General features: G+C 44.6%; 1 protein-coding gene across 1 annotated transcript in view; it reads right to left on the bottom strand.

Annotated features, from left to right (window-relative positions):
- Positions 1-4,322: 4,322 nt before the first annotated feature.
- BRF1 (BRF1 RNA polymerase III transcription initiation factor subunit) overlaps positions 4,323-27,716 on the bottom strand; it is a 294,493-nt gene continuing 271,099 nt past the window's right edge. The window contains exons 16-18 of the mRNA XM_054970610.1: positions 21,872-21,923; positions 14,794-14,962; positions 4,323-5,975 (exon numbers count right to left, since the gene is read on the bottom strand). Of these exons, the coding sequence (XP_054826585.1) occupies positions 5,938-5,975; positions 14,794-14,962; positions 21,872-21,923 (259 nt within the window). The 3' untranslated portion in view covers positions 4,323-5,937. The remainder of the gene's footprint in view (positions 5,976-14,793; positions 14,963-21,871; positions 21,924-27,716) is intronic.

Genomic DNA, 27,716 nt, shown 5'->3' with positions numbered 1-27,716 from the left:
CACCAGAATTGAACTCCGGTCATGAGCAGAGCTTGGGCTGCAGTACTGCAGCTTACCACACTGTACCACGGGGCTCCCTGTATCAACCTATCATCATCATAATAAGTGCAGCAAGGTTCTCTGAATTTCCAGCTTTCTTTTTTTTAGAATTAAGTCTCTAGCCTTTTCCCTTGCAGTGATATAAGGGAAAAGATGTATCTCTGCAAGGAAAGGATCTAGAGACTTAAAAAAAAATGTAGTATTTCAGAGAATCTGTTCTATGTAGTGTTACAACAGTAGGTTGTTACGATGCTAAGAAAATGATGATTAAAAAAGGAAAACAAAGCTGGTGGAGAGGAGTGGTTCAATGATGACGAACGTACACTTATCAATAAGTGGGTTGGAGGTGGGTTGGAGATGGGTGGGGGTTACAAAACTGGGGGGGAAACCCATTATGCATGAGGGGGGGAAATCAATTCAAAATAAACTTCCAGAAAAAGATGGGGGGGGGAAGGTGATCGCAAAAAAAAATTGGGAAAAACCCTCCCTCCCCCTCAAAGAAGCAAAAACTAAAGAAAAAAATACACGCAGAAATCAGGGATAAACTGGAGCAGTATGGGGCCAGACCGGACGAAAAAAACCCATGCAGAACCCCCCCAAATAAAGGTATGAATGGGAGATTTTGTACATTGCCACCTGAACCATAAGGAAGTCAGTCAGAAAAAAAAATCCAGAGAGCCAGGATTTCCAAGAATGCATAATAAAAATGACCCCCGTGTCTGTTTATTAAAAATAAATCAGATATTTACAACAGAGATTACGTTTATCCGAGACTATAGCCCCAACCAGAATGCACCTCATCCTGTGGGCTGCCAGGGCCACTGACATGCTTGAAAAATCATTTTAACCCAGAGCCAGCTGCTTGAACTCAACACGGGGGCCTCGCTGACATTCAGCTCAGTGTGGGGTTATATGTGAACAGCAATGAGATGACAAAACTTCCAAGCAATACTAAAGCGAACGTGAAAAGTGCTGCACGAACTTCGGGGCGAAACACGGAGACCACTTTGAAACCGATGCGCCGAATCCCTGGGTGAGATTCGCTGTAGTGGTCAATGATTTGGGGGACAATCATATAGGATTGAGATGCGGGAGATTATTAGGGATCACTAATTCCTTTCATTACCATCCTTACGACTCTGACTCAGACTGCATGCCAGCTCCACATGGTGACATCATTTGCATGGCAGTGGTGGAATAAGTTTGCCTCCCTGCCTTCTCCTGAACAAATAATACCACATGTTAATGGGGTGTTTTGCATGGACAAGGAATCCCGGGCGTCTGTGATTTTTAGGCCTTGAAAACAAATGAGGGGAGGCAGCTTGTTTCTCTGCTCAACCACGGCGTTTACCGAGAGCACCCAGTGCCCACCGGAAGTTATGTAGGTGGCAGAGCAGGCAGGTTTGCTCCTCTAGTGTTATGAACAAGTATTACGAACGGAAACGAAGTGATGTGGAGTATTTCAGGGTAGAAATGGGATCAAGGCAGTGACTGGACATGGCACTTGGGAAATGTAGTGACTTGAAAATACCTGCGACACAGAAAAAGACATACATCTCAGGATCCATGAACAACTATTCTCTAAACTTGGTTCACGTAATGCTATAGTTTGAATCTGGAATAAAGCCAGATCCCAGACACCTTCCAGGGAATCTAGAGAATTCTCTCTTTCAAGATCACTATAAGTCAAGGAGGACGCAAGAGTTAACCGCTGAGCTTACCTTTTTTTAAAAAAAACTTTCTGTTAAGCGGTTAGGAAAACAAGAGATTCTCATCTGTTAATCTGTTTGCACTTCCTGAGCTTAGTTAGATCAAGAAGGAATGAACTTTAAAAAAAGAAATCCCCATCTTGTATTAAAACAAATGAGAAACGTGCCATGCAAGCTTGCACTTAAAAAACACCTCCCTGCAGCCACACGACAATGCTCCCCCCCCCCTAGTTCTCAGGACCCACATGGCAGCTGCTCTGCTCTGAAAAGCCTCCTCGATGCTCCTGCCAACCAGCACCGGCACTTACAGGAAACGTGAAACTGGCACTCAGTGGAACAAGCTACCTTTACGCAACAAAAGTGCCCTGCCTTGAATTCACTCGCTTCTGCAATTAAAGCAAGAGTTAATGTGAACAGGACCCAGGAGAAGACGGACTCCATAACCACCGTGTGTTTTGGCCACTAGATTTTTGAAGGTCACGTGAAGCACAAAGACCCAGAATCTTATGACAGGTTGGACCTTCTTCAGACAATTTAGTCCCATGTGGATTCCAAGTCAGTGTCCCAACAGCGTTGTTTCTTTCCAGCAGGCTTTAACAAACACCCAACGCCCTATAATTATGCTTGTTCTGTCAACATCTCAAGGCATCAATTTTGAGAGCAGAGCTTCCATAAATCCAATATATATATATATTATAAATCCAATATATTTGTGCCCTGGTTTCAGATTTGGGGCAGAACACAAAGGGTCATGGATAGCATTCTGCTCATGCATCCCTTTAGTTACTAATTTTAGCCTGCATGGTACTCGGGGGAGACCCTCAAATTGCCCCATAGAGAAAATTAAAATGCAGGAGGGTTTCTCCGCCGTTTCTTCCCAAGCCAGTATGATGCAATCTTCTCTCCTTTACATAAGATAATTTGGGGGTAAAATCTGGCAATTTGGGGAGCCTCTTAAAATAAGTCAGTTAAAAATACTACTCTTGGGCAGTCTAATGTAACAGACTAGAGCACAAGGTTAGGGAAACACAGCCCTCTCCACCAAAGACACAATAAAAACCCCCAAATCCAATGTACAGCATTTGGGATTTGATAAGCAATGAAATCAAGAGAGAAACTTATCACCTGAATGTCTGGGGGCATTACACAACCAGGCAGTCAAAGAGCCGCCACTGCTGAAAAGTAGCAGCTTCTTCTTTAAGCTTCCAAATCAAAGTTCCTCAACCAGTCAAGTTAGCAGCACAGCAGGAGCGCTGAACCTTGATCCAACAAGAACTCCGAAGAGTTTTATTTATAGTCGAAGTTTCAGGTGGGTACGGTAGCCATGTTGCCCTGCAGTAGAAAGAACAAGATTTGGGTCCAGTAGCACCTTAAAGACCAATGAGATTTCCAAGGTATAAGCTTTATTTCAAGGGTTACTCACTTCATCAGATACCTGACCAAGTATCTGACAAAGGGAGCTTTGATACTAGAAAGGTTATGCCCTGGAAATCTTGTTGGTCTTTACGGCGCTACTGGACTGGAATCTTGTTCTTATAGCTTAACGGACCAAAGATTGGCTGGTGCCGCTACCTTGTGACTGAAGTGTCTTCCCAGGCTAAGAACTGTTCGAGGATCAAGTCAAGCCTAAGTCAAAGAAGTTAGAAGAGTAGGCCTGCCTCCTTCACAACACTCCTGTGTTGTCTGTATCTGAAATCCCATGTGGATCGGCCGGAATGTGCCTGTGACATCACCCTCGGTTACGAGTAGGTATGGCTAGCAAACTGCCAGGCCGATCCACATGGAAAGCCAACTTAGAAATGCCACGGCGGCTGCATAAACCCACAAAAAAGCATGGGGCAGTGGGATGGAAAGAGAAATGCATTTTATTGAACTGGGCCCAAGATTTTTTTTAAAAAAAAACCCTCCCCTTATCACATTTTCAAACCCAGGTTTTGATTGGTGGTTCTTTATTTTTGCCCCTAAAGGAACACCAGAAATTTCCAAACAGTGGCTGTTTCAGGCAGATGGCCCCTCCCACTGAACTGTCACTGGAAATGAATTAGCCTAAAGGCACAGAAATACGATTCCACGCCTATTGCCAGCAAGCTCAACAGCCAATCCTTGGCCCCTAACGATTTTTGGGGGACGTGTTATTCCACATTCACTGCACAGTTCATTCTGTTGCCCTATCAATCTCTGCTAACACAACAGTAGCCACACTGCTACTGGTGGAAGGGGGGGGAATCCTAATTTTACAGACTCCAACATAATATTTAGACACGCAATTAAGTGCCAGCCAGTGACCTGAGTCGCCTTGCTCTTCTCATCCTTAGTTCTGGAAAGGAAGTGCTCCTAGACACTCTCAATAACTGTCTGGCCTAGATCTCACTGAGGCGAGTAGATCTGTCTCTGGATTGTATCATTTCAGATTGCTAGGGAGAGCCATGTGAGTCAACACACTTCAGTACAAAAAATTATCTCCACGCGGCAAGCTAGATCTTCAAGGAGAACGGTTTTTAACCTAGCCTGCAGCCTGACAGGCTAGTTCCCTAGGAGGGTGTTTTGCGTGTGTGTGTGTGTGTGTGTGTGTGTGTTATGGATGACCTTTCATTCAGGTGAGCTCCTACTTGCAAGGTGAAGTGACCAAGTACAGGATTTTCCACCTCAGTGAAGCCTTGGGCTTCAGGGGATCACTTCACGCACTGAGTAGAAGACGACGAAAAGGAACTCTTGTCCAACCAGCAGCACAGAAAGCAGCCGCTTGAGCTCTCATGGACAAGACCAACACAAAGAATGCTGGGATGGAGCAGGAAACCCACCCCTCCACACGAAGGTGGCCACAACATTCTTGCCTGCCAAGAAACGGGCAAGAAGAATGAAAGTGGCATCAATGCTTTGCTCCCCCCAAATAGAAAGGCAGTGCCAGTTGTTAAGTCAAAGGACTCGCACACAATTACGATGGCTATTCTGGACTATGAACCTGCCAAGTGAGAACACGGAAGGGTCTGTCTTGCCAAGTTCGGGTTGGGGGGATAGTGGTCTGTTTTAGCCTTAGGTTCATAAGTCGTAGGGTTCCCTACAGCAGAGCTTTCGTGGCAAAACAGAAATAGCTGAGCTTGGTCAAGTTGCTTCCATTGGTGGAGCCCCCACTCCACCCAAAATGATCTAATTAAACAATGTTAAATTAAATTTACAACCAGGCAAAATTAAAAAAAAAACACAAAACAAAAAATAGCTTATGTCATTAACAATAATAATAATTATTAAAAAACACTGCTTTGGGAGACCAAATGTGTCCATTGTGCCGAGGTGACCGAGATCATCCGGAAGTCAAAGGAAATCAAGTACATCCCCCAGCAAGCAATTTCCTTTTGGGGACAGAGAACCTTATGAGACGATCCGCAGTAGGGATGCTAAGTTTAAATCTTCTGACCTGATATTTGTCAAAAAGGGAGAGAGTGGCTTAGTTTTCTTGCTGTGGGCTTAAGGGCTCGGCTCACCAAGAAGCCCAGTGCTGCTCTGGCCCCTGGGGGGGTCTCTGTTTTCCTATAATATCTGATCTTATAACAGAAATAATCCTGCTCTTCAGACTATTGTTTGAAACAAAATAAAATGCCACTGCTGTCCTACAATAGGTCAGAGATTCTGCTTGACAGTGCTCTAAATCTCCACCCCATGCAGAATAATGAAAACGTGCCTGTTTGGGAACCCTTTCCCAAGGGGGACTGCCTTATCGTACTATGCAATGTCCCTGATATTTTTTTAACAAGTAGTTTCCAGCAGAGAAACGCAGATTTCATGCCCGAGTCAGGCCTGCTACGGTGAATATGCTTCCTAGTACCCTCGCTGGTGCAAGCCCAGAGCTTTCCTGCTCCGAGAGTGTGCGTACTTTATGTTTACTCCTCTTCTTCAGACGTTTCTTTAGAGCAACGTATCTGACTCAAGGTCAGCCCTGCCGTCAGGGCCCCACCACCCGCGTTGCTCTGAGCCAACTATGCCGCTTTTCTCCTTTGCTCTATGGGATTGATGCTCTGGTGAATCCTGTCCTCGTACATGATCTTGAAGCATTTCAAGTATCCTAAACCCAAACCCCAGCGCCAGGCTATAGATACAGAATCCACAGCAAAGTAAAGAACTTCCACTTAGAAGTCTGGAGGGTCCATTGGTGTTTCCAGAGGCTCCTTCCACGGCCAGGAGACAGAAGGGATTAATAGCCATCCTCGTCCTCCATGTCGCAGCCATAATCTGTAATAGCAAACAGGAAGAAACAGTGTTAGAAGCGTCACCAGCAGCTCAGCCTATATTAGGCTGCAGCACTTATTCTCGTCAGAAGAAACACAGAGAAACATGGTCCAAACGCAGCGGGAAAGCAAATTTCTACAGAATGCAAAATGTCAAGCATTCCTAGGTGTGCTGATCACATTAAGGCAGTCAAGTGGGAGATCTAGTATTGAAGAAGCTAGGTGGGAGTTCTAAATCAACCCACCAATAAACCTGTTTGTAAGGATCACAGAGTTTGCAGTTCTTCTGCCCCCCTCTCCACTCACTTTAGAACCATAGGACTCATGGAGATCCCTTCCTCTTTGTCCCACCTATTCTGCCACACTTGAATGCGTTCACCTATTCTGCAATCCCTTACAATCAGGCAGAATCCTTTTTCAAGCTGTGCTTAAAGAGAAACACATGAACACATACAACTGCCTTAAAATGAGTCACACCACATATCCCTCTCACTCCGTTTCATCTACGCTGACTGACAGCAGCTGTACCTGGTCTTTCACACCACCAACTACCTGATCCTTTTCCCTGGAAATGACAAGAATTGAATCTCGGACGTTTTGCATGCAAAGCAGGTACTCTACCATTGAGCTGCAGCCACTCTGCTAAAAAAAGGACTACACAGATGTATGCCTGCTTTTCTGGCTGTGCATATTTCTGTGCTGAATTATTCCAATTATATAATCTTCCCTATTCTAAAGGGTAGAAGGTTTTAATACATGCATTGGCCAGGTAAAAAGCAAAGAATAAAACAGTTCATACTGCCAATTCTCAGCACCCTTATTTGTCTGGAAACTTTAATACTAATACTAATAGATTTATATACTGCCCTTCAGGACAACTTAAAGCCCACTCAGAGTGGTTTACAAAGTATGTTATTATTATCCCTACAACAATCACCCTGTGAGGTGGGTGGGGCTGAGAAAGCTCTGAAAGAGCTGTGACTGACCCAAGGTCACCCAGCTGGCTTCAAACGGAGTAGTGGGGAATCAAACCCGGCTCTCCAGATTAGAGTCCTGTTGCTCTTAACCACTACACCAAACTGGCTCTCAAAGATTCAAAGACTGAAATGTGCCCACATTGCTTCAGATTACAATCCCCTCAAATTTCATTCACTACATTGTTATCCTACCTTTCTAAAGAATTCATTGTGGCAAATATGTCATCTCCTTCTTCTCAACCCCCTGCCCTTTATCATTACAACACCCAGCCAGGTAGGTTAGGCTGACAGCGAAAGGCACAAGGACACACAAAGTGCAGTCCTATGTAGAGTTACTCTAGTCCAAGCCCACTTAAATCAATAGGCTTAGAGCAGGGCCGGATCTAGGGTTGCTGGCACCTGGTGCAACCCTTGTCTGGCCCTCTGTATGCGCGCGCTCCTGGCGTTGCGTGATGACGTCACTTCTGTGAAGGGGGACGGGCATTGTCTCCAGCTCCATTCCTGATCCTGGCCAGGTGAAGGTGGGTGGGCATTGTCTCCTGCTCCGCTCCTGATCCTGGCTGGGTAAAGGTGGGTGGTCATTGCCTCCTGCTCTGTTCCTGATCCTGGCCAGGTGAAGGTGGGGGACAGGCATTGCCACCTGTTCCACGCCTCATCCCATCTGCATGAAGGGAGGAGGTGGCCCAACACTGTTTTTGTTTTCATTGCCAGCACTGTTTTTCTTTCTTTCTTGGTTTCTTTTTTTGTTTTGCTTTGTAATAATAGATAAACATTTTAATTTTTTTCTAAATGAATGAGCCCTGAGCATATGGCTGTAAACTGCTAGAGATCTCTGCTCTGGAGTATCATCTAAGAGTTCAATTCTCAGTGGAGATGCTAATCTCCAAAAGAGCATTTTCACCTTGGCTTGAGCTTGCTTTTTGTCCATTCTGCACTTTTTCTCTACTTTAGAAATGATTCCTCCCGCTAAGGTGACATGAAATACACTAACTGGCTTAACCTAAACAGAGGGGCCTTAAGATTCTCTAGTGAGTGTCCAAAGGGCAGGAGTTGCGGGACAGCCTCTGTTAGAAGCAGGTGAGGAGGTCAGTCGGCTCATCCCGTAATGTAATCAAGTGACGACGCTGGCTTGGGGCTTGCTGAAACGGCAGCTTCCCACACTCCCAGCATGATGCCTCCCTCCCATGCTCAGCAGTGCAATCGGCTAAAAGCAGGAAAGCCCTGAGACAGGCCTCTTTGCACCCACGCAGCCGTTGCTTCCCATGTACGGACATGGTGTGGCCCACACACAGCCTGCGATTCATCACATCTGCTGGTGCAGAGAAGCAAAGCGTTTGTGCAGGTTGAGAGAGGTGACTGGGAGGTGCCAGAGTGAAGCGATGAAGCCTGTGCAGAAGACTCCAGGCTGCAGTCCCTGGAAGCGCAATGAACTTAAAGAAGGAAAGCCCTGTGACTGAGTGGTGGTCCTGCATACCCACGTAGCTGCTGAATCTCTGGTTTCTTCCGCATGGAGAACTTTATGTTGGGCTTTCTGTGTATTCGGCCCATGAGGACTGGATCCGCTTTATTCATCGGTTCCGGCCCCGTACTCCTTTGATTCTTTAATTCTACACTTTGAGGGAGCTGAACAGAAGCGGTGTCTGTTTTTTATTTCTGTACTAGAGAAATGCCCCAATTTTGCTGCAGGCTTTTAAGACTCCTCAGTTTCCTCGATGGATGGAGGGCAGGTCAATTTTCTCAGTGGATGGGCTGAGGATTCCTCAGTTGATTGCTGATGAAACTTATAAAGGTTTTTTTTGTCTTTTTTAATAGCATTTAATTTTTCTAAAAAATTCAGGAAAAAAACCTGCATTGGTTTTTCAACCAATCAGTATGCAGGGGGATAAAAGGGAGGGTGAAAGGAAGGGCCAGAGCCAGAGCCAGGCCTTACACGGAAGAAAGCATTCTGTGTTTCAAAAGTATGTTTTTGCTGATTTAAAAAAAAAACACATTGGGGTATGTGTGCAGGGAGAAAAGCTGCAGAAAAGCCGGGGAAAGATCAGTTCTGTGGCAGCTGGAGCCTTTCTCTGCGCTGAATGCAAAAAAACCCTGGGAAGCAGTTTGGAGACTGAATTGGGATATTTTGATTGTGCGTGCAGAAGTCTGCGGAGAACTTGATGCAGTATGGGGCCAGAACTGGTAAAAAGCCCTGTGCCGAAAAGACCTCTGAATCTTTTTTAACTGGAACCTACAATTAAGACATCTTGGAGAGCTGTAATGTCCTCTTGGAGAGCCAGAGCCAATCGGAGTACAAAGAAAGTCCTGGATATGATGGATGGGATCTCTTGATAGGGGATCCCTCAAGCACAGCACCAGACTGAACACGGATGTGCCAGTGTGCATAAGGAGTTGCCTTACACTGAGAAACCACTGCTAAGGTCTACCCTGGCTGTCTCTCCCCAAAAATGCTTTCCCCCAGTGGCTGCCCTGTGAAATCCTTTAACTGGAGATGCCAGGGAACTCCGGCATACAGACTAGGTGCTCTACCTATTGCCATTGGGTGATTGCCTCTTACTGTTTGGCAATGTCAACTCTCTCTCTCTCTCTCTCTCTCTCTCTCTCTCTCTCTCTCTCTCTCTCTCTCTCAACCTTTCTCTCTCTCCCTCCCAAAAGCTCAGATGTTCATAATGCCGATCTACATACGAATCTATCTAGTACATTTCTGCCTCATTCTTCATCAAAGGAGTTCAGAACAGCATACTTGGCTCTGCTTTCCGCATTCTGTCCTCACTACAACCCAATAAGGTTGGTTGGGCTGAGGTAGAGGGTGTGTGTGTGTATGTCTAGGAGGAAATTTGAAACCCCTTCTCGCTTTTATCCATGCTCTCTAGCACATGGCAGAAATATTCCTCAGCTCATTTTTCCCTAATACAAATTCATCCACCTAGTGCTGAAAGAGCTGTGAAGAACATCATCGGAATGGTTTAAAAATAGCAACATTCGTGGGGAGAGAAAAGAGTTAATGGCCTTTAACTAGTTTTGTGCAGTTTCTGCCATTATTATTATCATCACTGCCACTGTTGCGCATTTCCTTCAGCACCGACAGTCACGCCCTCTCTGGGAGCAGTTCGCGGGGAAGGCAACTCTAATCATATATGCTGTTGGAAAAGAGTTTCCTACAGTTTGAGTGATTACTTTCCACTCAAATCAAATCGGTCTGTTATGATTATTCCATAGACCTCGCACAAAAGTTGAAAATCAACATCCGCTGCCAAATTAAGGGTGTCGAGTTGCTTAGAGAGTAAATAATCAACACTCCAGCATCAGCCTTCGCCCCGTGACACTTTCAGACCTCACAATTAGTGGGATCCATGTCAACTCTTTGGCTATATGTATATATTTACACTGTAATGAGAAGCTTTGACAATACAGTAGCAATGCTGCATGCTAACCACACAGTATATTCTCCATTCTGCCTTCTGTTTATATAATAGCTTCTGTGGCTGCAAACATCCATTTGGTAAGAAAAATCTCACAAGTGTTTTTAATGCTCCTCTCCTAAAACCAGTCCTCTGCTTGGTCATTTTTAGCCTGCCTGTCACAGTTTTATCCCTCCTCCCAGCAGCTTAGGAAACATTTCTGGTTCTTCTCTCCTCCCATTTTATCCCCACAACAACCCTGTAATAGGGTTTTTGCCAAACATGAGTGGATTTGACTACTAGAGATTTGACTGGATATGCAGATTTTTAAAAAACACTGCTTTGGTAGAAGCTGCTTCCACAGCACAAGGATCTTCACTATGTACCTGAAGGAAAGCTGTATCAGCCATTTTATGGCTGGCTCTCCCTCCTGTGTCAGCCATTTTGTTGCTGAACCCACCACACTGTGTCAGAGCCCCAAATGTGCCCTCAGGCTCAAAAAAGTTGGGAACTTCTGTCCTAGGTCAACCGTTCCATTTCTTAAAGGGCCATTTTGGGAATAGAGGGCCAGGGCTCCAGCCACCATGTCTCACAGTGAACTTAAGTCCTGAGATCACAGACATCAGTCCATACACACAGGGAAGAGCCAGGCAGTGGGGGACTGATTTGGCCCAAAGCCTCCAGTTGCTGACTGCTAAGCTTTAGTGTTGGTTGTCTGCATTACACCTGACTTTTCATGGGCTGCACATTAGGGTTGCCAACCTCCAGATGGGGCCTGGAGATTCCCCAGAATTACAACTGATCTCCAGACTGCTTTAGAAGGTAGACTCTATGGCGTTATATTCCAGTGAGTTCCCTCCCTAAACTTCACCTTCCCTAGGTTCCATCCCCCAAATCTCCAGGAATTTCCCAACCTGAAGTTGGTATGCATAAGCAGCCATGATTTCCAGGTGGAAGACTTACTCTCTAAGGGTTAACCCATATTGCTACTTTTTAAAATCTTTACATTTGTGTAAGCTTTCTTTTGCTAACATTCACAATGCTATTTATTCCTTCATCCAAGCTTTTTATAAACTTCAGTGGCACCACAACACTTGCTTACTTATTTCACTTATACTCTGCCTTCCTCTCCAAGGGACCCAAGGAAGCTCACACTGTTCACGCGGACGTCATGGCCATTGGTGAATGTGCGGTAGGATCATCAACTCTGGAGTAGGAAATTCCTGGAGATTTGGGGGGTGGAGCATGCAGAAGGTGGATTTTAAGGAGTGGAGGGAACTCTTCACAGCAATCCTGTGAGGTAGTTAAACTGAGATTGTGTGACTGGCCCAAGTTCACCCAACAAGCTTACCATGAGTGGAGATTCGAACCTGGGCCTCCCAGAGGGGGATTCAAACCTGAGCCTCCCAGATCCTGGTCTAACACACTAACCGCTGCACTACACATCACAACCAGGACAAGAACAAACCAGGAAATCTTTAGACTCATGTGCTTCCTCCCTCCTCCCCCTGTCTTTGGCACAGATATTGAAGACTTCCTGGTTTGAAACAAACTGCAGCTTACCAGGACATCCAAACTGGCCAAAACAACCTACAGTGATTCATTCTTTCGCCTACATGCCAGGATTCTAAACAAGGATTAATCTGTGGATTAGAAACTCCTGAACACATTAAGCTGTTTTATACTGAGTCAGACCACTGGTCCATCAACGTCAGTATAGTCAACTCAGACTGGCAGCCTCTCTCCAGGGTCTCAGCCAGAGGTCTTCCACATCACTTTCTACTGGTCCTTTCAACTGGAGATGCTGAGGATTGAACTTGGGACCTTTTGTATGCCAAGCAAATGCTCTACCTTTGAGCTACCACCTCTGCCCAGGTCCTGCCTAGCTGAATATCTTATTAAAGATATTAAAGATCATTGCCTCACTCTAACATAGGCCCTCCCCAGCCTGGCTTAAGGTCACAAGAACAAATTCTAGTTGGACATCACAACAAACTCTGCTTTTCCCCCCAAACCAGGAACTCCTCAATTTCTACATCCTGTGAAAAAGGGAAGGAGGAGGAATGAGAGTTTAAAGTACTTCCTGGCTCATTCTTGTCATGAGCAAACCAAGGTTTGTTTGTGACAATCAGAATGCAGCCAAATTTTCAAACCAACCCAGAATAAAACATTAGTATTCTGTGGACCTTTTGGTCCTTAAGGACTCAACTGAGCAGGGAGAGAGCCTGCTCAGTGACAGATAGCAGGGAACGAGAAGTGGTGGGCCTGATTTACCAATTTCTGCTGCCTCTCAGAAATCAGGAAGAACAGTGTCATAAAATGAAAGTAGGAAATTATGTTCGCATTTGGAGGTAAACTCAAGGCTCAGCTAGATGTGATGGTGTCCTTGTGGTGGCCATGAGGATGCTGCTGCCATTTTAAAGTGATTTTAAAAATGCCACGAGGGCCTGATTGTGATTGCAAGGAGGCAGGTTGAGGCGCTCCTGCCCCCTGCCTCAGGCATGCCTTCAAAGGCCAAAACAGCCTTTGGGTGGCAGCTTTAAAATGGCATCACTGTGGCCACAAGGACACTGTCATGTCTCCTTTGGCCCTCAGAGTCAGCTGATGCAGCATTTAAAAAGTGGCCACTGTCAATCCTGGTTTGAATGACTGCGGCAGGTTAGACGACTTTAATGCACTCTACACGTGGCTATCCTTGAAAACAATTTTGGGAAATTCAGCTGGTACACATTTCTGCTCTTTGATTGTTGACAGGTTTGAGATGGTTTTCTCGTATCACCTCTCTTATAGGACACCTATGTGGCAACCAGTTTGTTTTAGGCCCCAAGTCAAGGTGCTGATTTTAATCTTTAGAGCCATAAATGACTCAGCTCCTCTCTACCCCTCCTTTAACACGAACCTTTCAAAACTAGCTGTGCTAAAGAAGATGTGGCGGAAGTTCCATCTTGTGTGAGGATGAGCCCTGGCTTACAGAAGCAGAGCTTTTTCTGCCGTGGCCCAGTGCTCTGGAATGCTGCCCCATGGGATGCCTAGCTGGCAACTTCTTTATTGTCTCACAAGGGTCAAGCTGAGACCCTTCTTTTCCATTGTGCTTTTGGTAGCTAATTTGGTTAGCTCTGCTTTTCTGCTCACTGAATATTCTGTTGTTTATTATTGTATTTTGTTCAGTGAATGTCGTAGGTGCTTATTGTATTTCACTGGCATGGTGTAATCTGCCTTGAGTCTCAGTGAGAGAGAAGAAAGAAAGAAAGAAAGAAAGAAAGAAAGAAAGAAAGAAAGAAAGAAAGAAAGAAAGAAAGAAAGAAAGAAAGAAAGAAAGAAAGAAAGAAAGGTTTGATTTTAAATTTGTACACTACTTTGGCCATTTTTAATGAAAAGAAGGGCAAGTATAGTTAGTAGAAGTAGGGCAAACAACAACAAGCATGGGAAATGAGTGTGTCCTAAAATGTATCTTATGGTATGGAAATGCCCCAACAGGACAAAAGTAAAAAACATACTGTTTGCTGCCTTATTCAGAAGTGGGAAATACCAGCACATCTCAATTGCTAAGTTAGAAAAGAGGGGCTCTCCCCTAGAACGCTGGCTAATAGTTGACACCAGTGGTCGGTAGGAACGTCTGGATTTCAGAGCAGGGCTCAGCTTGCCGTTTTGAATTCTGACTGCTGGATGGTACAAATGGAAAGGGGCAAAGGGTAGAGGATTGGCTTATTGGCTGCCACTGTCACAACAGGCCTTAGAGCTAGGGTTCCTTCCCAGCCTCCAGGTGGTAGCTGGAGATCTCCCGGAATCACAACTGATCTCCAGGCAACAAGGATCTGTTCCCCTGAAGAAAATGGCTGCTCTGAAGGGTGGACTCTATGGCATTATACCCCACTGAGGCTCCTCCCCTCCCCTCCCCAAACCCTGCCCTCTCCAGGCTCCACCGCCCAAATCTCTAGGAATCTCCCAACCAGGACCTGATTACAGAAGCAGTTGCTACCTGCATGGGAAGGGTGCAAGAGTGAGAGCACATGCACGCTGGTCATCTAGCTGTTGATGCCACAATATCCCTGCATTAAGAAAGGTTTTTCCTTATAGAAAATGGAAAGGCAAAGAGGGACAAGGTTCGTTTACTGCTTACTTATGAGCAACATTCTTGAAATCCATACTGAGAGAGGCTCAGTGTAGCATACATCATCCTACCTTTCTCATTTTATCTTCACAACAACCCTGTGGGGTAAATGAGGCACACAGAGACTAGCCCATGGTCACTCAGTGGCAGGATGGGGATTTGAACCTGGGTCTTCAGATCCCAAACCCCCACACCAAACTGGCTCGTCCAGTGCCCATTTATACAAAACTTTGTTCACCTGACTGTCAACCTTCATTGCAGCGAGAAAAACATATACTTTGTGGAAGAAAGACATTTTTTGCTGTGGTCTTTCAAAGGCATGAAGTCGAGGCTTACCATTTCCTCCCATTAACTGAAGGGCACTCATACAGTGGTCTTCCTCTTCTTCAACATCTTCTTCTTCAGCTTCCTCCTCGTGGTTGTAAGAGACAGGACCAGTTTCCACCAGGACATTTGCAGACTTTTCAGCCTCTGGGGACTCAGTTTGTGTATCTGGAAACATCACCTGTCAAGGAGGAGAAAAATCATTGAATGAATTCCTTGCATCTCACCATTTCCCTTGTAAAATCTTCGTCCTCACCCCCTCCATGTTCTCTTTTTTAAAATACTTTTTATTTTATTGAGAAGTTTAAAATCCCAATAAAAAGGGAAGAGAAAAGAGAAAGAAAAGAAAAAGAAATAAAGAAGAGAGAAAAAACAAAAATTAAAGAAAAAAGGAACAAAGAAAAATAATACATATATAAAAAAACATTTTCCATTTTTTCTCTACAACACCTATCATATCTTTACAAACATTATACTTGTGGTTATGAAACCTCAAAAATTTACCTTTTTAATAATGCCCCCCTTCTATTTAGTTTCCCCAAATTTATCTTGTTAGAAATCAAATCCACAAATCATCAGTTCATTTTTTTCTCTTCTCATGCAGAAAGTCAATAAGGGGTTTCCAATTTACTATAAAAGTAGACAATGTTTTATCTCTGATCGGAGCTGTAAGTTTAGCCGTCTCTGCTAACTCCATCATTTTCACAATCCAGTCATCCATTAAAGGCAGGACTGTACTTTTCCGTTTTTGTGCATCTAAAAAGCCTAGCCACCATTGTCATATAGGGCAGCATGTTTATTTTCCAACTGTTTGTCCATTAGTCCCAACAAAAAGGCTTTTGGGCCTCCTCAGTGTTCTCAACACTACGCTCAGAAGCTTACAGTTAGTTAGGAACCTTTACTTTCTTCTGCTGACACTCGGGAATCTCAAAGCACGGTCAAATACTGAATGAGAAATACAATTAAAAGGCCCACTGCCCTTAAAATATAGAAAGTTGAGAAAGAGTTGTTTAAAACAGGGGCATGTTAGCAAAAGCATCCAGGGAAACTTTTCAGCATTTCCTCACAGCAGGCTGGGCTTCAACTAAAAACCTATTAGACGCAGCATAAGTTATCACCTTCATGTAAACACAAAAGGAAACTAAATGATGCGCATAAGCCCCTAATGGGTTAGATAATATTTAGCTGCAATTAGAAAGAACGTCAATAACTCGTTAGGCAATTTTGCATTAAATGGCTTCATTAGGAGAGGGACCCATGACTCTGTGCTTTACATGCAAATCGTGCCGGGTCCAAAGACTACCAGGTAATGTGGCTGGAAACAATCTCTTGGAGAATCTTGCCGGGAGGGAACAGACCATTCAATGGCCTAACTCTACGTAAGGCAGCTTTTTGTATTCTGTTATATGGTTAATGTTTCACAAACATTACTTCCTCTCACAGAGGATTCTCTGGCTGACCCTCTCTGGTCAAAAGCCAGGCTCCAACTCTCTTTCACTCTCTTGTTTTCTCTCTCCCACTCCAACTGACAGCTTCCCCAACATTCCATCCCCAACTGCCATTTCAGGCTACCCACATGGGGTGGAGGAAACATGTCGATCATATGCTCGCTGACTGGAAATCGCAGCATCTGAAGCCGTCACACACCCCTATTTAAGTCCACCTACATAGGTGGACAAATCATTCTCCCAGGGAGAAACCAAGAAACAGTTGCAGGCCAACCACCCCAAAGCAGGCTTCCCATTTATCCACCTAAGTTGAGGAATTACCAGCTCCATTTCCTCATCCCTGAGGAATTGAGGAGCAAAAGAAAAATTGAACTCCATACAGTGATGCTCAAGGAATTTCTGTGGTAAACACCACAGGGACCAGGGGAGGCAGCCAAGAGTATCATCCAGAAGTGACATCACATTCCCTCAACCTTTGCCCTCCCCAGGCACTGCCCCTCCAAAAGTCCAGGCATTTGCTAAGGCGGTGTTGAGAACCCTGTCTCTAAGTCAACTATGGAACAACCACAAGACTTACTCCCTGGCAGAGACTGCAATCCCCTATGGATACCAAACAATGCACATTTAATACCAGTATGACATTAGAAAGGCATAGAGGTATTATTACAAGTTTGAAATAAGTGGATAGGGGATAGTTATTATTCTGCATAATAATAGTCTTTCAAAGGCAACCTATGAATTTCACAAGAGGGTTGCACGCACATATCCAGGTGCTTTTTTCATTTTCATTCCAGCACTGCCATCAAACTAATCCAATAAATTGGGATGGGGGGTGCAATGGGAAGATCTGTCCAAGGTTCTTCTCCCATTGCTATGGAGACAAGTCTCCACACAGAGTCCTTGCCCTCTCTCAATCACCATTTTTTCTCCTTCAAGACTACTCACCACATTTCCAAATCTCTCTTTAGTAGAGAGAGAAAATTTCTGAAAACTGTGAAGTTTGTGGGGACCCCCACCCCAACTGTTTCTGTTTATTTTTTTTTCAGGGCATTATCACATCTTTAGTCCTCAAAATGCACTCCTTCCCAAAAATCATTCTTGGGCCGAAACAGACAGATCTCTCTCTGCAATGGTTGCAGAATGCAAAACTCTCAAGTTAACTCCCCCTTTCCTAGAGTACATTCTCATTTTATCCCCTATTCTACTGACTCTTGATTTAACAAGTGGTGGACACTTGAAGACTCACAGAGAAAGAGAAATCCTATCCCCTTCCACTCAACTTGCCTGTACTTCCTCAGCTTCCCTTCCTTGCTAGCTCCCACTCTTCCCATCCTTTCTCTCTGCTTTCCCGTTTGCTCCAGCTCTCATGTCGTTCTCATCCAGCTCTCAGTGCTGCTGTAGCATAGTGGTTAAGTGGTTTGGCTGTGAATCAGTACTCTACTGGTTCGAATCCCACGACTGCCATGAGCTCAGTAGGTGGCCTTGGTTAAGCCACTCCTCTCAGCCCCAGCTGTATTGTGGGGAGAATAACAACACTAACTTGTTCACCGCTCTGGGCGAGGCACTAATCTGTCTAAAAGAGCAGCATATAAGCACAGTTGTTATTATTGTTATCATCATCATCAACCCCCCCCCAGCCCCCGTTGCTGCCTTTGGTTCCACTTCTCCCCTAATACATCCTCTTTTGCCACTTATTTCTCCTCTTGCCCCCTTCTTCGCTCTTCTTCTCCTGCCCTTCACAGCCCCACAGCCTCTCTTCTATACCCACAACCCTTCTCATACTGCCCCCCCAGCTTCTGTTACCCTATTCACCTCCATACGAGATTAAGGAAAACACACTTGGCACTTCTAATTATTGTGTGTTTTATTTAACCTCCCCCCCACACACAATTTTAAGTCTTTTCTGCAAATCTTGTGGTTTGTCCGAGTTTGCAGAAATCTTTGATTTCCACGAGCTATTAAAAATGTGATAGACAAGTTGGGTGGTTAACAAATGTTGGATATGTTTCATTCATTCCTTCTGTTTCATTCACAGTTTGCTTCTAATTCAAAGGCTCAGGGATGATAAAGTAAAATATTCTAGAAAACTGCATAGGTTGGGGGGAATTACAGATGAGCAGAGAGATAAACATGTAATATGTACATGCAATACATGTAGTACAATATGCATACATACAATACATGCACCCATACACACGTTCAACTAATTTAAGGGCCACCTTCAGAGCCCAGGTCTCATGCTACAATTCTAACAAATGTTCAGGCCAGTTCTCAAGGAAATTAAGTTCCAGAGCTATGAGCAGAGATGGGCACGATCCAAAACGATCCAGCTGATCGTGGATCGGTGCCGGCGACGATCCCGAATTATCAATCCGCACCGATCATCTCCTGTTCCCGAGCTGTGGATCGTGGATGCCAAAGCGGGCCGCGCTGCTATTCCCAGCTATGTGGGAAGGTGGGTGGCGGCGGCGGCCGACTCTCTCAGTCTTTCTCTCTCTCTCTCCAAAGGCTAGCAAGTAGCAAGCAAGAGCTCTGTCCCACTCCACTGCTCGCAGAAAGTGAAACCCAGCCTGGGAGCCCATGGCATGGGTCCCATTCAGCAACACAGGAGATCTGTGTTTGGCCGTCAGAACTGCCTATCAGGGTTTGCAGGGATGAGACTGGAGTGCCCATGGCTACAGAACACCCCCTTCCCCCTCCCTCCCCTGGGTGTCTTCTCCCAACTTGTGACTGCTTTGCTGCTCCGTGGTTGGAAGGAAGGCCTGCTCATCAAGGAAAGCTGGGCTTCCATTCGGGTTTCCAGGCAGACAGAAGGAGGGCAAACAGAGCTCAGGCATTCCCCTGGCTCCGTTGCCAGGGGAATAGATTGCTGGCACCTGAGTGTCTGGATCCCCGATCCGAGCCCGATCGCCCCGATCCAGGCCCCTCCCGATCGCTGGATCGTTGGCCGTGGCCGATCACGATCCGCCAGTTCACGATCACGTGATTGCCAGTATTGTGGGTTTTTTTCGATCGTAATGCGGATCGTGCCCATCTCTAGCTATGAGACAGCTACACGACATCTCTGGGGAATACTGGAATGTTTATTTACCTGCCTTCCTCCAAACCAGCTCTGTGGTGCAGAGTTGTAAGCTGCAGTACTGCAGCCCAAGCTCTGCTCACAACCTCAGTTTGATCCTGGCGGAAGCCGGGTTCAGCTAGCCAGCTCAAGGTAGACTCAGCCTTCCATTCTTCCAAGGTTGGTAAAAAGAGTACCCAGTTTCCTGGGGGTAAAGTGTAGATGACTGGGGAAGGCAATGGCAAACCATCCCATAACAAAAGTCTGCCAAGGAAACGTCGTAATGTGACGTCCCCCCCATGGGTCAATAATGACTCGGTGCTTGCACAGGCAACTACCTTTACCTTTACCTCCAAACTTAAAAAAATATCAAGAACAGGGAAGGAGAGATTTTCTCGTGTCCTCTTAGCACTTCAGGGCTGAGCCCTAAAATTGTTTCCAAAAGGTGACAGAGAGCTTGTGCAAAAGCCAGAAGACAAGTCTGTTTTGCTCCCAGAGTCCCACCTTGACCACAGATAAGCCACAAAAGTATCCAGAGCAGCCCCAGGCGATCCCAAGAGGTTAAGATGAAAGGAGCCTTTCCCTTTCATTTCACACCTTCTGCTGCTTTCCAGGACTATCATACAAATCAAGAATTTTAATACAGTACTGCAGGAAATTTAGGTATCAAAAGAAAGAGACATCATGGTATTAGTCGAAACGGCATCCCAGTTTATATTAATTGTTATGCCAGGAGTTCTCTATCGCCTTGAATGTTTTCACAGAAAAACGGTTGAATTTTAAGGAGCTACAATCGAACCATTATTTTTAAAATTGCACAACCCTAATTAAAGTGTGACCTTCTTCTAATTATCATGTCCATTTCCTGAATGCCTCATGTGCAGATTTTTCTAATGAGGAAAGCATAAAAAGTGAGGGGGAAAAAAGTATTTCCCCTGGCACAAGCGCAAGCTGGTTTTAAAAAAAAAATTAAAGGATTTCTAAATCATTTTAATACGATGCCCTCAAAGACTTCTTTTAGCAGAGCTTCCCAAATCAGTTTCCACCAGACTACCTGGATGACAAGCTTGGCTTTTAAATTCCGAAGATGAAAGAGGTGTGTGATCATGTGTGAATGTGCTTTGCCTAGCCTGAAAGAGCCTGCAAAGATATGCAGCCATCGATCAAGCTAACTAGTGAACTTTCAAAATTGTGCAAGACATGGAAAAATCATGTACACATTTATCGTGAAAAATACGAATGGCACACATTTGACAAATTAGCAGTGCGCATTTAAGACTGATATACGTCTGCTCGTTCTATGGATCCAAGCAGCAATTATCATAAATAGAACAGTGAGAGAAGAGTTCTTTTCATTCAAAGATATTTTTGGCAGCAGATATATTCAGAATTAAGAATCGTACAGCTAGGAGGAACCAGCTGTCTTTAAATAATATGCTCTGGCCCAAGGAGCTCGAAGGCCCAGAGAGCCCCCCACAAACAAGGCTACGCAATCTAGGCTGAAACGGGCAAATGCTATGAATTTTTTTTTTATTTATTTATTTAAAACATTTCTATGCCTCCTTTCTACCCAATTCAGGGTCTCCTGACATTTCATTCATTAAAAAGCATTTAAAATTTAAAAATGGAAAACATTTAAAACAATTAAATAAAACAAAATATAAACATGCAAAAATATATAAACACATAAAAACTTACAGGGAGGAGGGCCAGTAAGAGTTAGTGAGGGAATGCCAAAAAAAACCCCCAAAATGTCTTCCCCTGCTGGTGAAAGATATGATAAAGGGAGACAGAATAATCTCCCTGGGAAGGGAGTTACAAAGTTTTGGTGCCACAACCAAGAAGGCTTTTTCTTGGGTGCCACCCAACAAGCCTCAGATGACAGAGGCACCCGAAACAGGGTCTCTGAAGATGACCCGTGACTCTTTAGGTATGCTGGCCCCAAACTGTTTAGAGCTTTAAAGATCAATACCAGCACCTTGTATGAAGCCTGTTTAACTGAGAATCCAACCTACAAACTGTAGGAGACAGCAAGAATTTGGCCACCTGGAACACTCATTCTCCAGGCCAAAATAGACTCTAAGCATGATCAAACCCCATATGCTGAATCTCCTAAAAGAACAGATATGTGGGTAACCATGGTGGTCTGAAGCAGAACAGCAGGATTTTCGTCCAGTGGCACCTTAGAGACCCACAAGATTTTCAGAGTGTAAGCTTTTGAGAGACAGCTCTGTCTCTCGAAAACTTACACTCTGAAAATCTTGTGGGTCTCTAAGGTGCCACTGGACGAAAATCCTCCTAACGAAATATTGTGCCCCTGATGTACAGATTCCACATATTGCCCATTAAAAAAACAGAAGATACTATTGTTGTCCTTTTTCATGGGTCTCTGTGGCTCTCCAGCTCCCATAGGGAGGAGCATCTCCGATCACAGATGCTTTCAGAAAGTTATTAGACCAAGGGCATTTGCATGACATACTTAGCACCAAAAGTCAATTTTTCTCTGTTTGGGGAGGCTGCATGATATACCTCGCATCCCTTTTTAGATACAGGAAATACAACTATGTCAGACCAAATACCATACCTCTTTGACCGCAGCCTTTTTTGCTAGTTGTGTCGAAATCAAGGGTCTTAACCTGGATGAAAGAAGACGTCAAGAAGTTACATAAAACCAAAAGCACGGTCTCATGCAGTCTACCCAGCAAATATAAAAACATCTTGTTGAGTTTGCACCCTGACTGCACTGAGTCGGTCCAAATGGAAACAATAATGACTAGAAAAACAATGGAAACTGTCAAGCTGGGAAGAAGAGGATCAGGAAACAGCTGTGATCCAGAAAACTACAATACTCTGCAACGAAAAAACAAAATATGCATTTCTTGCTGTCTCTCTTATTTGTCCACCATTTGACAGATTCGTCTGTCCTGCTTTCTGCTTTCCAAAGAACCACCCAGCGATTTTTGATTCTTCATTATATCTTGGCTTGGCCTTTTGCCTCCAAAAGGAATGTATCCATTTATCGAACCAGGTCTACCTTTTTTCTGCATAAACTCTCTGTCTCTGGTTCACACCTTGCAGTAGCAACAGCCGTCCTTTTCCTCTCCCAAACGCCTCTGCTTGCCTTGGCTTTCCACACAAGCCATTCTTCAATATTTTAAAAGGCAAAGGAGGTCATTTTACTAGACCCTCGCAAACAAGTGAAAAGCTTCAGGCTTTCGTTATCTGAGAATATTAAAATCCAAAGAGCTGCAGGAAGGATCACCCGAGAGCACTTTTAAGACACCTGAACAGTAGGACAGCCCAGTGGATTAAGCAAGGTTAATGTGCCAAAGGGCAGCATTTATGCAGAATTCATGTATCTGCCAGATGCATACAACTGAGAGGCATTCTGCAATTGCTCTCTATCTTGCATGGCCAATCTATACACATTACTGACGAGTCCGGAGGAAGTTGAGATGTACTACCGACATTCTGGGGCAGCCAAATAAGTAATTACAAGGAACCCCTTGCTGCATACGGCTGATTCTTTTCACGGCACTAAAACATATTACAAACATTCTTTAAGTGTTTTCCAGGGGCTAATTTAGGAGCTTTTCAGCCAAGCTGACGTCTTGGGGCTGCAAATATGGGAAAAGCTGATAGCACGGGAGGTTATTACAGCAGTATTTTCTATATATTATAATTACAGTAAGCCACTATAAGCCTATGAGGAAAGGAAGAGAATATGTATAAAATAATAATTAAGAACAATCAGAAGAGTCTGTTTTATCCAATATTCCCAGTCCGTCTCATTTCTTCTGTCGCCCCCCCTCATGCTATTGTGCTGGTGGGGTATAGCTGGGATTTCTGAGGTCCATGAGCCAATGTAGTGTAGTGGTTAGAGGGTTGGACTAGGATCTGTGGAGTCCTGGTTTGAATCCCCACTCTGTCACAGAAACTTGTGAGTTATCCTTGAGCCCATTCTCAGCCTTACAACAAGGTAGTTGTTGTAAGGATAAAGTGGTGGGGAGCAGAATGATGTAAGCCATTTTGGGTCCCCATTAGGAGTGTAAGGTGGGGTATAAAGGAAATAAATAAATAAATCTTGCCTCTGCTCTGGACTCACTAGGTGACCTTAAGCTTCTCAATCGCCATCCCCTAGCCTACAGTATGGGGATAATACTAACCTACGGGGCTGTTGTAAGGATTACAAGATAATGTAATCTATGTAGTCGTTGTATGTAATCTAATGTAATCATTATTTCATTGAAACAATGAAAACATTATATACATGCGAAGTATAATGAAATGTCCATTTATGAAGAGTGCAGTTGCCTGGAGAAAAACCTGGAGAAAAAAATGTCCTGTCCCTTTAACAGAGACTTAATGAGATGCTATTTATCAGTTAATGTTATCTGCCCATGGAATGATACACTTCGACTGCCCAGTCTCATACTTTAACAGTGAAATCCTAAGCAGAGTTACTCCAGTCTAAGCCCACTGATTTCAGTGGGCTTAGACTAGAGTAACTCTGCTTAGGATTTCACAGTAAGACTGTTAAATGGGCAAAACATGAGTTTTTTCCCTACAGGTTGCTGGCAACCATGCTAAACAGTGTAAGGCATTTTTTATTTGCAAATGTTTGGCTGGCATACCTTAATCTGTTTCTTTTTTTAAAATCAAAGCTTTATTAACATTTTAAAATTAATTATAAAACAGAGAGAAAAAGATTCAGAAAAATGGGGGGGGGGTGGAGAGAGAAGGAACAAATACATAGATAGGAATCCATACCAATTTTCTATTTGAAAAGGTCCAACAATAATACATACCATGTAGTAACTCTAAAATTACCATGAATAACGACTTCACCTCTCCATCTATACATTCTTTCCCTCCCCCTAATCTTTGAAAGCACCAATCAGTAGTTCACAACTTTCTGTTTCCTGCAAAAAGTAAATGAGGGGCCTCCCGATAAATATTTAATTATTTAATTTGTTTTTATGATGCCGGTACTGAAGACGGAGGGTCAGGGACATTGGGAAGCTGACGGTGCAGTAATCATTCATCGGTAGGGTTGCCAGCTCCAAGTTGGGAAATTCCTGGAGATTTAGGGGGTGAAACCTGGAGAAAGTGGGGTTTGGGGAGGGAAAGGATCTTGGCATGGTATAATTCCATAAAGTCCACCCCCCCAAAGTAGCCATTTTCTCCAGGTGAACTGATCTCTGTGGCCTGGAGACCAGTTGTAATTCTGGGAGCTCTCCAGCTACTACCTGGAGGTTGGCAACCTTATTCATGGGGGAATACTGTCACAGCAGTGGAAGAGAGCACATAGATAGCACCATCCTACAGACTGCTGGAAGGCTATTCTTTATTTATTTCTTTTAAAACAACAGGTGCTTTGTAAAAGGCACACGTTTTTCAGCTGCTAATTTACAACAAAATTTAAACACATTACAATAAAACCTATATGGAAACCACTGCAGCAAAAGCCAGCACGAGTGACTGGAAGGATTTCCTTTAACCAGAGAGTCACTTTGAAGAACAGTCTTTCAGATCCTAGTTCAAAGGAAACCCTGGCCCCCTCATACGTACACCCCTTATACCCTCTTCCGCATGGTAATATGCCAACTGGCAGGGCAGGCATGGGAAGGGGAGGTGTTTCGTTTTCGCTCCCAATGCTAAGTGCTGATAGAGGGCAAGGCTGTGGGCCTGGCATGAAAAAAGGTCCCTGGTTCAATTCCTGGCATCTCTAAAAGTTAAAGAATCACAGGTAGCAGGGATGGAAATATTTTGACGCCTTGGAGAAATAGTGCCAGCTGGAATAAATAGACAGAACTTGAAACACATTGCTTCAGAAGCCTCCATAACGGATCTTGGAGCACCGAAGGCTACATGTGGATAATGTAATTAAGGATTGTCAGGTTTCCTTACTCTTCCTGCAGGAGGGGGGACCTGGCATTTACCTTTTCGCTGGTTCCAGCATGTCCTTCATGCATGACTTCCAGGAAGTGACATCATTGCGCAGGCACAGGGGTGTGTGCGTGCTTTGCAGCAGTTTGATTTGGGCCCCAAACAGGCCCAGTTCAGACTTTTTGGGGCCCAAATCAGCCTGCTGCGAAGTGTGTGAGCCATCTCAGGGCAACCTGAAGACATCATTGCTCCACCCCGTTCCCGCACCTTTCCTCCCTGCCAGCCAAGTATGCGGTGGCGGAGGGTGAAAGTGGGGGATCACCCACCCCCACTTGGGCGTATTAATATAGTGTATTAATGTAATGTAATGTATGAATATATAATGGGACTGCTCAGGAGGTCACTTCTACAAGGGATAACACTGTTGTCTATCGCAACGTATAATGTGCATATCACCTCCTTTTCTTTACTGCGATGTCCTGCTAACCAGCTCCCTTTCTTCATTATGGAACATCATGGCCTAGACAGTTTTTGTTTCCTTGGGCAGCTTTTAGCTGCACTGTTGTCCACTCTCTGTAATCCTGGTCCTGGTGGTGACCAAGCTGCAGCTAACCTATGGTGACCCCCCCCCCCCATAGAGTTTTTAAGGTAAGAGGTGTTCAGAGGTGGTTTGCCATTGCCTGCCTCTGCTTAGTGACCCTGAACTTCCTTGGTGGGCTCCCATCCAAATACTAACCAGGGCTGACCCTGCTTAGCTTCCTAGATCGGGCTAGCCTGGTCCTAATGCATTGCTTATTGGAGGTCTTTGCTGTCTCGTTTAATTACTTTTTATATTTTGAGTCTCAATAAGTAAGGCGGGATATAAAGGAGGAGGATGGCGAGGGTAATAGAATATCAGAAGGTCCTTGTTCACAATGGCTGTACCAACTTATCCCCCACAAAGTGTTACAGACTACATTTTTGTTTTCTCTTTAGCCCCTCTTTTTACAAAGAAAAAAAAAGTTTTATATTTCTTGGCTGTCTGCTCTGTCTCTAGAGAGCGTGCCTCGTTTTCTTACTGCGTATGGTCTCCTAAAAGTTTTCTTTTTTTAAAAAAAATGCCCCAGATGCCCCGACCTCCTCCTAAGAAAGCAGCTGCTGGCCCGCCAGCCATACGGAATAGTAAATTGCTGGCTGCTATGGCTACAAATATTGGCTCTTTCTGCCGTCTCACTGGGCCGGCGAGGGCTCAGATCCTGAGATATGCCATCATGGAAACACACATCTGTTTTCTAGACGGGGCTGGGAGTGGGCACTTGGGGACCAAGGATTCACTGCAGAGTCTGTGCCAAGTCTTTTGTCCAACTTTTAATAGGGCTGCTCTCCCACAGTCATCGTGACAGCCCTCCACCATGCATTCATGCCATTAGTCAGACTTCTGTTCTAGGGGATGGGTGTGTGTGTGAGAGAGAGAGAGAGATGTGAAAGAGAGAGAGGCTTTTGTGTTTAGGTGGAGACACCCTGGAAACTCAACAACGGCTGCATCCTGTATTTTAGTGCCAGTTCTCCAAATAAGACGTCTTATTATATACATCGCGGGCACTGAATTCTTACACACATGTAAAGCTTTGTAGGCTTCCTAAATGCTACAACTATCAGTTTATGGCTTCTAATGGAGAGGCATTCTGGTGTATGTTTGTTTTAAAAAATCTCTATATATAAAGATAAGTGTTCCGACTGACTCATCAACGCCCAGCACAAACCCCTGGATGTAGAAACATGAAATTTGGGGAGAACATTCCTTTCATGATGTAAGCACCTATTAAGAAGGAATTTTAAGAAATTTGCCCCCTAAGGGGTAAAAAAAGAGGGTAAAATGTGTTTTTCCAAAGGGATACAGCTTCCCTGTGTGGCTGGCAGGCTGCTGCCTGCTTGTGCCCCAGCCCCCTGCCAGCTTGGCCACTCTTCCCTGATTGGGCCAGCCTTTCAGGGTCATTTGCATATGTGGGTTGATTGGGGCTCACAGCATTCCACACCTCATCCCCTCCCTCAGAGACAGTTGGAACACAGAGGTCATTTGTGTATGTGGCCTGATTGGTCACCCCTCACATTCTAAACAGTATGTAGTTGCTATTGGGAGTAGAGATGGGCATGAACCTGAATATGAACCAAAAAAACCCCACAAACCAGCCTGGTTCGTGGTTCGTGATTTCCACAAATTTCCACGAACTGGTCTACTGGTTTGTTTGGTTCATTTTAAAGGTCAATGCCCCTTTCTGTGCTGCTGTAAAGCGGCAGGGAAAGGGGCAGCTTAAATGGCCATTTCCTCGCCACTTGGCCATTTAAACTTTTCCTGCCGCTTGCAAGCGGCAGGTCCCTTTAAACTATCAGCTGGCAAGCGTGCTTAATTGCAGGTGGAGCCGAGAAAATTCAAGGAAGGAGGACCACAAAGGATCCCCAACCAAATTGATGATAATATCCAGGTAAGTGTACCAACGTTATTGCAACCATAAATAATGCTTTCTCTTTCTACTTTCTTGCAGGTGGAGCTGAGAAAACTT

The sequence above is a fragment of the Eublepharis macularius genome, chromosome 2 (genome assembly GCF_028583425.1).
Source record: "Eublepharis macularius isolate TG4126 chromosome 2, MPM_Emac_v1.0, whole genome shotgun sequence".
In the NCBI taxonomy this organism is placed as follows: domain Eukaryota; kingdom Metazoa; phylum Chordata; class Lepidosauria; order Squamata; family Eublepharidae; genus Eublepharis; species Eublepharis macularius.
Note: the sequence above shows the minus strand (reverse complement) of the source record. Positions and strands in the feature narration are given on the sequence as shown.